The sequence below is a fragment of the Battus philenor genome, unplaced genomic scaffold (genome assembly GCF_028537555.1).
Source record: "Battus philenor isolate CCGP_79_NKW_IND1 unplaced genomic scaffold, ilBatPhil1.0.hap1 SCAF_10, whole genome shotgun sequence".
NCBI classification, from domain to species: domain Eukaryota; kingdom Metazoa; phylum Arthropoda; class Insecta; order Lepidoptera; family Papilionidae; genus Battus; species Battus philenor.
The window spans coordinates 5,641,176-5,654,245 of NW_027181662.1; the positions used below are offsets into that span (position 1 = coordinate 5,641,176).

A 13,070-nucleotide genomic window follows, 5' to 3' on the forward strand; every position below is an offset into this window, starting at 1 on the left:
CCATTCTTCCATCATCTTGAAAATTCTTATTCATAATGCCAAATGTAAGACGCCTGTTAACGTGTTATAAAAGTAAATACTGTTAATTTCCTTGTCAAAAATTAGAAATAACAAAATCAAGATTTTCCGAAAAGGTAGTAGGCAGGCAAACTGGGCAACCGATTGAATCGAGGTCAACCCACAACCAACCCACTAGTATGCCCTCGTAACGGAATGCTAAACCAGTATTATTGACGTGTAACAGCCTATCTAAAGGCTACATGGACTCATAATCAGGTGAAATAGTTGTAAATATATGTAACAAACTGAGCTAAGTCATCCCCGGGAGCCTATAAGCTTATTTAACTTTAAAGAGGTTTTAAGCTAGGCGCCCTCTGTGCCCTTCCGCTTTGAACTCAAGGAATCTACAACAGCCATATGGACAGCAATAAAAATCTAGTCCCAAAAACTGTTACAATAAACACTGTGTTTAGAATTCATTATTTATTTATAGTTAAGACGGGATAATTATATCAGTTTATCAAAATTAATCGAAGAATTATTATTTGCGAATTCTAGTGCGTAATAATTTTTAACTACTTTTCGTAATAGCTAGCGAAACATATATTAATATAATGCATTGTGCAGTTTACTTTTTAACGTTTACCGCGTTAATTGCATTGAAATTGAAAGATAAACTTATAAATATGCAAACTGTTCAACCCTATAAAAGAGTCCATGTTAATTGCGACAAGTTTAAAGCTAACACGGAATGCATTTAAATACATCTTGTTCTAACTTGGCATCGTTAAGCTCGTTCTACATGAAACAACTGTCGTAAAAAGTTTCTCGCATGTCGTTCGTGTCAACGAATAAAAATTAGCTATTTTTATTTATTTACGTATAAGGAAGTCTACTAATAAAGTAGGCAATTATGTGTATTATTAGTTTTTTATATAGTTGTAATGGAATAGCCGTTTGTCTTCCATCTCACCTGATGGAAGGTGTAGATGAAGACGAAGGTGGTACACGCCCATCCAAAAGAAACCTGTTCACTCTACTCTTAAAGGCTTCAGAGTGTAACTCATCAGGAAAAATAGACCCAGACCGATCGTTCCAAATTTTGGCGACTCCCACCAAAAACGATCTATCAAACTATTTAGTTCGACTTTTGGGTATGTCAACAATGAATGTGGATGAAACTTTTGACTGTGCCTAGTAGTCCGATAAAGGAATGGAGATGGCTTAATCAGTTCGAAAAGAACCTTCGTGCACTCTCCAAAGTGTATCTTATAAAAAAGCGATAAGCTGGCAACTCGACGACATGTAATTCAATAGTTTATTTAAAAATCGGGTTAAGTCACTGGATCACTGGCACTGGCAGTGCAAGACCGGTCGTCGTGGCGATCTTTGACGGAGGCCTAAATCTTGTTTACAGTGGGTGTCTATTAGCTAATATGATGACGGTGATAGTGCAGTTAAAGTAAGAGCCAATTACATATATACAAGGGACTGATACTAAAATGTTTCTCCGCAATTTCTAACGTAAATAGGAAGCAAAAATTTCCTATCGCCACTTTGTAGATCATGCTAAATAATTCATTTAGGAGGTGTTTGGGAAAAGGGACAATATTATACTGTTTAAAGATACTGTTAAAGATACTTACTTGCTTTACAAAATTATTATCATGTACATCCATGCCTGTGTCTTGCAGTGGGCGTACATGACATTATGAAGAAAATGATGGGAGGATTACTTTGAAGGGACACGCAAGTTTTAATAAAATATATTCCGTATATGAGATCCGGAGAATTAATCTCTTAATTATATACTTTTAAAGATAATATAATATCCGCTGTTTTTTTGATTTACAAATGGCAGTCTTTAAAATTTTTAGTATAACTTGAGATACTTTTTGACCTATAAGAAGGTACTTAACACTTTTAAAAAAAAAAACATCAACATACTTTATTATATATTTATTTAAAGATTTCCAACTAACGCTACATAAGTAAGAATAGTACATGATTGTACATATTTAAAATATACACTACAGCAAGCTCACATTTAAATAAATACATAAATTACTAAAAATACATTGCACAATAAAAATAGAAAAATTTGATTAAAAATTTGCTTTTTCTTTTGGATTTAAAATTATAGTCCTTTTTGATAATAGCTATATGATACAATAAAAATTTTGAGGAAAAAAATTGAAACAAGTACAACGAAGTACAACAACATAAACCTTTAACTTTTACTTTCGACTATATGCCTAAAATTCGATTCCTAATCATATAAGTAATTTTATAACAATATTTAAGACTTTAATGTATTATAAATAAAATGAATATTACATAAATGTTTATTTATCAGAGATCACTGAGCAAGGATGTTCTGTATTACAGAATCACTAAGTCATGCAATTAGTTTTCTTGAGTAAAATAAAATAGAAAAAGATATATAACATCACCAAACTGTATATTCGATTATCTGGCAAAGTTTGGTTTTCTTATCCTATTCGATATTGTACTAGTATTACAATATTTATAACAGTAACGTTTTATAAATGAGATGAATTGTAAATAAAATAGAATTTATTTATCACAGAATATTGTGCAAGCTTTTTCCGGTTTACGCACTACCGAGTGAGGTGATAAGACGTGACATAAATTCTATGTTAAAGAACCGTCTGAACCTGTCGAGCAACGCGAAATGTTTTATTCAATATCCTTTTTTTTAAAGAGAGAGAAAACAAATTTTAGATATGGCACCGTATTTATAAAATATTATTAAGCACTTATATCATCATCATTATGTTATCTAATCTAATGGTGTCAGGATAACAAAGAATCTATCAAAATAAGCATTACACAGATCTAGCAACTATTTTGTAAAATTTTGGAAATGTACAAAACAAATTAATAAAAAGCAAGGGCTACCATTTAGTGTAAATAACATTTAGAATCCTTCTCATATTGCAGATGCCTTTGCGAGTCACTTTAAGATCGAGCCGTTTGCCGCCGCGTATGTGCCTTGGACTGAGTCACCAAGACTGTCATGTGATACACAGTTGAAAAGCCTTTGTTGCTTTACCCCTCACAACGTAACTATGGTTGTACGTGAAATGCAACGCGGTAAATCACCGGGGCATGATTGACTTAGTATCGTGCACATACTCTGGGCTTCCCAACATGTATATAGGGTTCTATCAATCCTCCACCATGTATAAAATACTGCTATTCTAAATTCAAATCTATTCTAAAAATAGAACCGGTGATCTGTCTGATATTAGAAATTATACTTATTTTTTCAAAAATATATTTTTTAAAATAATATGACTTATTTACGCCAGTAATTTGTTTCTGTTTCCCAGAAGCTGACATAAGTTATATTAATTTAAATATTGAAATATTTCTTCAATCAATCAGAGCCAAAAATAATCGTTCAAAGAGACGCATGTGACTCGCGAGCCGCAGTTTGGCCACCCTTGTTCTATAACATATTCAATTTAATAAGTTAAGTAACACTGTGCTTAAGGAAAACATTGAAATATTAATTAAATAGGGTAAACATGAGTTCTATTTTAAACACAAGGAAATTTTATACAACGACTTCAGCGATCATTATTATTTAAGTCGTAACCATGAACGGTAAACTCTTAATAAATTTTGTCTTTTTAGTTTTAAATACGAATACACGTTGGACCAGAGCCGGTGAGTTTTTTATTTGTATAAAAAATTTAATATAAACAAGTTACATGCAATAATTATTTGAAAACAAAAAATAGAATTAATGTTAAATTATAGTTCCCTATATTTTTTTAAATACTACTATTTATTATAATGTCGTCAAAACTTCCAAATAAAACTAAGAATTGTTGATAAAAACTTTGATTTAAATAATGTCAATTAATGAGAAGTGCTTTCATTAGCGACAAATCTATTTTTAATTATAGTTTTCAAAATTATATTGTTTTTTTTTTTGGTTAGTCAATAAAGGCATATTCCGAAAACAACTTTAGCATGTAATTGTAGATTCATAAGAGCGCATTAAAGAATTATTACTGAGTTTTTTTTTTACAAATTTCTAATGTTTACTGAAGCATGTCGAAGAATAAATTTACAATTATTAGTTATTAATTTATATTATATATGGCCATCACGAATTTTTAGACGTCGCACAGGTAGGCTCACCACTAAGTGGACCGGACGACAAAGTTAAGGTTGTGAGATTTTAATAGATGTAGGCAGCCCAGGAACGGTCATCGTGGCAATGTGTGAGAGTTGCCTACGCCTAGCAGGCGTTTATGGGCCGAAAACAAGTTAAAGAATTTTACTATTATTCCTAGTAGATATAAGAAATAATCAAATATAAATTATTACAGATGATGTATCAACCGATGACTACATTAGTCCTGACCCTATTGAAATGGTTCGTACTTAAATAAATGTCAATAAATTTATTTCAATAACTATAATATTGAAGTTACATTAATACCACTATTACATTTTTAGACCACAAATTCCGGTGACAAAGTGTGTACAGCTAAATTGCGTAAGTGTACTAGCTTTCTTTAATAACTTTTGTTTACGCTCATATTTTATTTATATTATTGAAAATATATATCAATAATTTAAAAAAGAACGACTTGATTAAAACAAACTTATATTTTATATTTTTCAGGCCAATGTTCTCTTAGTGTGGTACGTATGTTCATTATTAAAATAATACTCAATTAAAATCTTTTTTTATAAAAATTTGTATTATTAAATGTTTATAAATTTTGTTATTTTACAGACGACAAAATTTTTAAGAGGCCTGCCAGGTGTTCAAGGGCCGAAAGGAGATACAGGACTGCGCGTGAGTATTTTTTTAAGAAAATATGTTCTTGCTTCGTCGTCGTTTCAGCCCACTGTAAGGCAAAGTCCTCTGGCAAAGATATTTGTGGGGGGATATACCATTATCACCACACTTCGCAGGCGAGATAAGGATTGCAATGTGGTATTATGGTACTCAGAGAACACTGCTGCCCTTTCTCTGGAAACTTGTTTATGAGCTGTTAAAAGTGTGAATTATTTTTTATTGTATCCCGAGAATCGAACTCGCGACCTACCATAGCGAGTGTCATTCCCCTACTGCTCAACCATACTTTCTTATGTTCTACTGAACAAACAATCTATTTTTAATATTTCTTTTAAAAAATATTCTCTAGAAACTTTTTAAACATTAATCATTTATTCCTTCTTTCATTAAACTAAAACTTTATAGTAACAGTAAGGTCGCGGAAAGTCGCTAGTTACGGATGGCGCAAGATAAATCATCTTTGCGATATTTTCAAGAGGCCCATGCTTTTCAATGGGCGTTCAAAGACTCATATGATGATGAATGGATATAGAGGCAATGTTATTGCTGATATTTTCATGCATCGTAAAAACAAACTTTGTACGCGTACTATAATATAGGTTCAATATTTTTTTTTGTATTCAGGGTGAAAAGGGTGATACAGGAGAACGTGGTCCTCCAGGACGTCCTGGCGAGCCGGGGGTCTGCATACAGGACGAACCAGAAAGTCTGTTATTCTAATTATTTTAATTAATGATGAAAGAGTTTAATTAATAATTACCAACAACATTCTTGCCGTAAGACGTCCTCTGCTATACATCTCTCCCAAGATATCATCAATAGTATCGATTGGACTCGACCCGCATCCAGTCTCTTTTTACGACCTTAACAAGATCGTCTATCCTCTTTTTAGGAAGACTATTACGCCACGCTCACCTGCTGTTGGTCTCCGTTAGAACCAGAACTTAAAGGATCCAGGGTCTATCGCTTGTGGAAGCCACTTAGTCTGCCTACTGTCAATTTTACCTGCAAATTCACCGGGATAATTCGGTTACTTTTTCGATTTTTGATTCGATCTCGTTGAGAAACACCTAGTATAGCCCTCTCTGTGGCTCGTTGAGCGAATTAAAACTTGACAACGACAAAGAGTATGGAATTATGTTTCAGTGCTGCAAGTCTTCCAAATGGATGCGATAAGTATCCTTGACTATATTTCAAAAGAAAAAAAACACTTATTTAGGAAATCAAATATGATGTTATTTTGAAAACAATGCTATTTGTTAAAAAAGTAGCCCCGTATTGAGCCACACCCGATTGCTAATCGGACACGGCCCGCATTCTGCTAACGCTACCTAATTATGAATGAAAGGAAAAGTATTCAATGAAATGTAAAGAATAAAAGAAGATATAGTAAAAGAACTCGTAAGAAAAAATTACTGAATATTATTTGAAATAAAAGTCCCTGTAATAGATTTAAGATAGGAGAAAGAGAGGCTTTCAAAAAGGGCTACAAAAAAATACAAAACGCTACCTAATTTAACATGCTACTAACTAATAGTTATGTTTACTGTACAAGCATTATTTTAACATACACCTCTTCTTTATTTGAACAGGTAGTTTCGAAAAAGATAGTGCTTTAGGAGATAAAGAGAACCCTTTGATCAACCTTTGTAAGGAATATCCAGAAACCTTGGATAGTTCTAACAGTAAGTGCACATATTTTTATGCTTTTTATCTACATTGTTTTTAAATGTCATAAGAATAATGTTTAAAGTTTGATTACATAAGTCAATATGAGTCAGAGTTCATCGGCCTTACTTCTTTTTTAATCGTTAAATGAATTATTAACACTTTGTTGTAGATCATCAAATACAGATTCGTTTTGGCTTAGAAAGTCCATATGCTTTTATTATTTCGATTCTTGGATTTTTTATTGCATAAAATTATGTTTTTATACACATCTATTTTTTCATAGATGAATGGAGAAAGATATAAAAACTTTAAGAAAGTTAATGTATAGCTCATTTACTGTCAAATAATACATGGTACACAGAATAACAAAATCAATGGCTTCAGAAATAATAAACAACGTACTGATGATTTTGTAAGAAAAAGCCTTTACAAATTTCAGATCACTATATAGAAAAACAATAATTGTTTACAATTTGTCTCTGCAGGCTTTGTAATGTCAAAAGCTATTAGCCTATCTCATTCTAACAGAGTTTCATAGTGATGATATTATGCACAGTGATAAGAAACAGATGTAAAAATTTTAAAGCATTGTTATTTTTGCTGACAAATTAGCAACATTTGCCTCTTCAAAGTATTTTCATCTGTAACCAATCACTATGTATACTAGAATATATACAGATATGTTGTATATATAAGTATGGATATTACATACAGACACATGTAGTTGATAATATTAAAACAGACTTGATAATAATTAAAGAATTTCTTTAGGTCACTCATTGTGGGTTCAGGCAGAAAGATGAATGTTAGTTGAAAACAAATCTACTCTCAGTTTTCAGTTCTCAGTTCGACTCCAGTAGGCGCATACATTTTATTTGCACTAAACCTTCACCATTACTCGTTCACTTAAAAGAGAATATTTCTAGATAGACATTCTTCAAAATCTTTATTGAAGAAGTTCATCAGTGGTAACATTATATAGATATCGTACTACTTATAGAATATAATAAGAAAAAAAAGAGTAAAATAAACATTTTTTTTTTCACAGACACTTATTGGATACGTCAAAAAAATCCTTTTTTAATCAAATGCACAAAAAGTGGTTGGACATGTTTGACAAATACAAAAAATACTATACAATTTAATTATACGTCACGAACGGACGAATTTTGGTTGAGCGAACTTAACTTCAACTATACGGATTTCTATGGGGTTTGTGATTATGTTATTTTATAAATGTATTAAATAAATAATATATTCTTTGAATAAAATAGATTAATACAAAAAATAATACAATAATTTCTTAAACTATACTATACTTCAAGTATCATGTAATCATGTAGTAAAAAAAATAATTATTTCAACCGAAGGCTCTAGCGATTCAAGCAGCAATGTTCCTTTTACTTGCCGTAACTACGGCAAAAATAACTATTTTTACCAACAAGACAAATAAATAAGGAATTTGTTCTAATGTATTTTGTTTACTATGCCATAATGCTTGATTAACTTATTTGTTTGGTCTTTAGGTACATTGTTTCCCTTGGTACAATCAGTTCTATTATTACCGCAAGTTTCAGTACTTTTCATAATAGACATAAGTCCGGTCTAGAAGATTTCTCCGCCATATCCTCAATTATGTGTTACTAATACAATTTGAAACTTATCATAAATAAGTAAAGGTATTGTTAAAAAATTACAAATTAATCTAAATATGTGATTATATTATATTACATTTCAAACTTAACTTTCAGGTACTGTCAGATAGAATTACCTATCTTCAATCGCGTTCAACGTTTGCTAAACAGAATATTAGATATCATTGTCAAAATTCAACCGTCTTGGGCGATATCCGAAAAAAGGCTTTACAAATTTTACTGTGGAATGATGTTTTAATCGGACCATACACAGAAGATAGATCACCGTTTTTTTACAGTATCGGTGAAAATACTTGCAAGGTATCCAATATAAATTTCATTTCAAAAAATTATGTGTAAAAATTTTAATGTTTTAAATTTACTTGAAAAAATTTATTACCACATATGTCGAGAGTAATATATAAAAAAGATAATTATTATTTATAATTCTTAACAATTTTTTTTTCTAGATACAGAAGGACAGTGAATTAAATTGGGCCTATACAGACATATCAATAACAACATCAGCGCATAGGTTACCTATCATAGATTTTAGAATAAGAGACGCAGAAAAAGGAACACAGTCTCTGTATTTAGAATTACAAGAATTGTGTTTTGCTTAATGTTGTAGTAAGAATTAAAGGTGAAGAAGTCATACCTATTAAAAACAATTGTTGTTTGAATTACGTTATAAAATTATTTTTGTAGTTGAAGTAAATGTAACTTTGGTGTAAGAAATATTTTTATTTCTCTAGTAAATTTTCACATTTCTTTCCAAATGGTAAAAGAGAGTATATTTAGAGCAAAATAATTATTCTTCTGCAACTACAATTTAACAATGTTAAGGTCTATAATAGTTATTAGTTATGTCTATCTTATAGGCAATGTTAAGAAGACTTTACTGATGATTTTAAGACTGATTAAAAATAAATGCCAAGTGGTTTTGGCAGCCTCCCGTTTTAGTTAAGCTAACACTCTAAAGAATTTTAAAGAGACCGGAATAGTGTGAAATTTGAAGTCGCAAGGTCAGAGCTATATAGCGGATATGTTATTTCTTCCAACACAAATACTAAATTTTTCGTAGCTACAGATTTATTTAGTCTAGCGTTATCATAATGAAAGACCAGACCCTTTTTATTGATTAATTCCAGACCTTTTCTCCCAACTTCTATATTATACATCACCAGTTTTTGGAAATAGAGTAAATTTGTGTAATAAACAATGCCTTTTCTATCCTATCGTACACGCAGCTTCATTTTATTGCGAATTAAGCCAAATTTTGCCACAGTTTATGAAGTCAGACCGACCTTTTATTTAAACCAGTCAGATATACATAATACAGCCAAAGATATTTTATGACAAATTTATATGTACTATTTGTAAAAGACGTTTTCATCTTCTCGATCTGTTTTAAATATTAGTAGATAAAAGTATAAAAGAACACATATTACAGTAATTAATGTTTCATGAACACAAAAAAGAATATTCTTTGTTGAATTTATTCAAAAGTAAACCAAATTTGTCTAGAATTAACAAAAGTGCAGTAACTTCTAAGATTACCGCATAAGCAATATATTTCAATTGTAGAGATTGCGTTGTTAACATGGTAATCTCGCAATGGTTAAAACACTCGGTTAATTCTTAACTATTTTTAACAATTAGTGGTTTTCGGATTAAATATAACATGACTTGAAATATCTTTATGACACTTAAGTAATGATATAAAGCAGAGATATATACATTTTCTCAAATAAGAATAATTAAAAATAAGTTAATGTGTCTTTTAAAAACATTGCTATAAACTTAAAATTAGACACTGCCATTTAAAATTCAAATATACAAATTAAATCTTTATGAAACAATAATTCCAATAGATCAAACAAATGGTACGAATTATATAGATAACTTATAATGCAACAATTTTTATTTTTCTTAAATAAACCCTAACACGTCTAGTTGATTCATAATAACAATTATTCTGTAACGTCTAGCAAAAGTTTTAATTTTTATTTTTTTACATTTAATATGAAATATATTGTAAAAGTGATCACTGTCTATCTTTGTTGTTGTCTGTTTTCGGATCATGACGTGCAAGGAAGCCTCGATGCTTGTTGAGGGATTTTAAATTTGATTCTTGTTTCTATTAAACTGAACTCCTCGAGATTTCATCTCACGTACACAAAACATACACAGGATATAACGGTGAAGAATCCTAAGTGAAAAATTACAGAAATAAATGAATAAATTTGTTCCATTGATAAACAATTCATAAGTTCGCGAAGTGTTTTCTAATGAACCATTCAAGCAATAATCAATACTTTTATGTCCTCTGACAAAGAGCTCGGATAATTGTGAAAAAGTGAGACTAATGGGAATCATTAGGAAAGTTTTAGTGAGATCAGTTAAGCATATCTCCTCAAAGGCAAATCTTCGAACGCTTCATGGAGAACTAATTGCGCGCTAAATTCTTACACTAATAAAGTAAGATAAGTGTTTTAGGATTACCAGTTTTATTGCTTCATTTATTCGATGTTACATTAACAAATATGTTTTTATTTTATAAAAGTTTAGTAGACAGCGGAAGTAATTTAATTCTCCATTAATTATCCAATTAAACGGTTCCGTGAGAGCGGTCTGCAGCGCATTCTAGCATCACAGCGCGGCGTACGCGGGGGAAAACAAATTGTCGATAATAATAATTAAAATGATTTATTTTGCGCAGTTAGGAAGTAACCTTTCAAAAGTTTAAATATTAAGTCGGGGAAAAGGTCCTTATGCAAATAATACGATAATAAAAAGTTTATTAACTGAACAATGAAATCTCTTTGGTTATACAATTAGCTACCTCGTTTTGATGATATTAAAAAGTTTAAATTCAAAAAATAGAAACCGGTTAGTATAATTTTGTTTGTAGATAATTTTGTTTTGTTTTTATTTCGGAAGTAGTTATCGCAGGAGGTACTATTGACATTGTAGACGATTACCATTACATCTACCAGGGACAAAACGTTCAGCTTGATAATTCCAAAAACGATAAAGAGGTCCCTGGCCGAATCTAACTCGGAAGGACTGAATTCGGGTAGCTTCGAACTATCTCAATCAAAATTCCTCAATGTCTGAAGACGCAGATCTTTGAGCAATGTGTGTAGCCAGTGGACCCGAGATATGCACCCAGAAAGCCATTGAGAGAACTACACTCGGAGTTTCGCTGCGAGATCGAATGAAAGAAATTATGATTTCCGCAGAAGAACCAAAGTTACTGGCTTTATTCTAAGAATTGTTCGTCTAAAGTGGTAGTGGACGGTGCACATCGTGTAACGGAAGGCTCTTGGGGCCGAAAGGTTTTCGTGTCGCGATCACGATCCGCGAGAAGTTGCTGGACGTGCAAGGCCGGTCATCATGGCGATCTTTGGGAGATGTCCATGCTTTGCCAGTAGGTATCTCAGCGGGAAATAGGAAGAACAAAAAGAAACTTATATGTAAAAAAATCAGTCGAATTTTCATATTAAAAAAACTTTTTCCCTAACCTATTATTAATTTAAGCGCTTTCAATTCTGTAGACTTTGATGTCCTTCTCGCTATTCTTCGCTCTCTTAACGTCTCTCCTCTTGCTTTGGCGTGGTTTGAGTCTTACCTTCGTGGTCGTTCTCAGCGGATCCACTCTGATGATGTCTCCTCAGACTGGTGCGATCTCGGTGCGGGTGTGCCGCAGGGTGGTGTACTGTCACCACTCCTGTTTTCCGTTTTTATAAACACAGTCACCAGTGTAATTTTGTCTAACTTCCATATTTATGCAGACGACTTGCAGATCTATCGGCATTTCAAAATCTCTGATCTTGATGATGCTATTGCTCTTATCAATGCCGATCTGGAGCGAAACTCTACTTGGGCTAAGTCATTCGGACTAGTAGTAAACCCGAAAAAGTCACAGGCTTTGCTTATTGGGAGCGCATATATGTATAAGCGTCTTGGCGCTGTCACTGCTATCCGTCCATTGCTTTACGATGGCGTTATTATACCTTTTAGCAAATCTGCAAAGAATCTAGGGGTAATCATCGATTCCAATTTGTCTTGGCTCCCGCACGTCAATGAGGTCAGCAAAAAATTACATTTTTCACTTCACTCGCTCAAATGCCTCCAGAACTTTTTACCTCTGAAAACCAAGATCTCCCTCGTACAGACTCTCCTTTTCCCCATTCTTGACTACGCTGACGCGTGCTACCTGGATGCCACTGAGAAGCTTCTAAACAAACTAGAGCGTCTCCAAAATGTATGTATTAGATTTATTTTCGGTTTACGTAAGTACGATCATATTTCCCAGTTCCGATCGCAAATCAAGTGGCTTCCAATTCGTCACCGCAGGAACGCTCATGTTCTTTCTACTCTCTATAACATCCTATACAATCCCTCTGCTCCTTCTTATCTCCGTAACCTCTTCCACTTCTCCCGGGCCCAGGACAAACCTTGTCGTACGAACGTAAGGACGTCACTGGCCATCCCCACCCATCACTCTGATTTCTTTTCCTATTCCTTCACTGTCCATGCTGCAAGATTATGGAACGTTCTCCCCTACGAAGTACGTGATTGTCCATCATTACCTGTATTTAAAAAGCGAGTCAAAGAGCACTATTTATCGCTAGTTGTCTAGTATATATAATATTTTTAGTTATATATGTTATATATGTATTTATGCTTATATTATGTATATATATTATTTATAATGCTTATTTATGTAAGTATATAATATGTAAGTATACATTTATGTTCATGTTAAGTATGTAATTATGGTCAAAAGTCGTATCTATTGTAAATATTTCTATTTAATTATTGTGCACGTTGTGTCTGCCTTACTTTTTATGAATCTCCTTCCGTAGGCCTACTGGAAGAAATTTCTGGTTAGAAATAAGTAGTGCCTGTTG

At 32.3% G+C, this 13,070-nt stretch overlaps 2 protein-coding genes across 2 annotated transcripts in view; both read left to right on the forward strand.

The window, feature by feature from the left end:
• Nucleotides 1-976: 976 nt before the first annotated feature.
• On the forward strand, nucleotides 977-8,858 carry LOC137926789 (collagen alpha-2(I) chain-like). The gene is made up of 11 exons (XM_068770493.1): nucleotides 977-1,154; nucleotides 2,965-3,117; nucleotides 4,368-4,414; nucleotides 4,498-4,537; nucleotides 4,667-4,686; nucleotides 4,781-4,843; nucleotides 5,471-5,552; nucleotides 6,439-6,531; nucleotides 7,566-7,729; nucleotides 8,269-8,472; nucleotides 8,622-8,858. The coding sequence occupies exons 1-11, from the start codon at nucleotides 977-979 to the stop codon at nucleotides 8,772-8,774; spliced, it is 1,197 nt and encodes a 398-aa protein (XP_068626594.1). The 3' UTR covers nucleotides 8,775-8,858.
• A 2,432-nt stretch (nucleotides 8,859-11,290) lies between these two features.
• The window catches only part of LOC137926800 (suppressor of lurcher protein 1-like), a 43,730-nt gene continuing 41,950 nt past the window's right edge, over nucleotides 11,291-13,070 (forward strand). Inside the window, exons 1-2 of the mRNA XM_068770505.1 lie at nucleotides 11,291-11,406; nucleotides 11,695-11,917. Coding sequence (XP_068626606.1) covers nucleotides 11,291-11,406; nucleotides 11,695-11,917 — 339 coding nt within the window. The remainder of the gene's footprint in view (nucleotides 11,407-11,694; nucleotides 11,918-13,070) is intronic.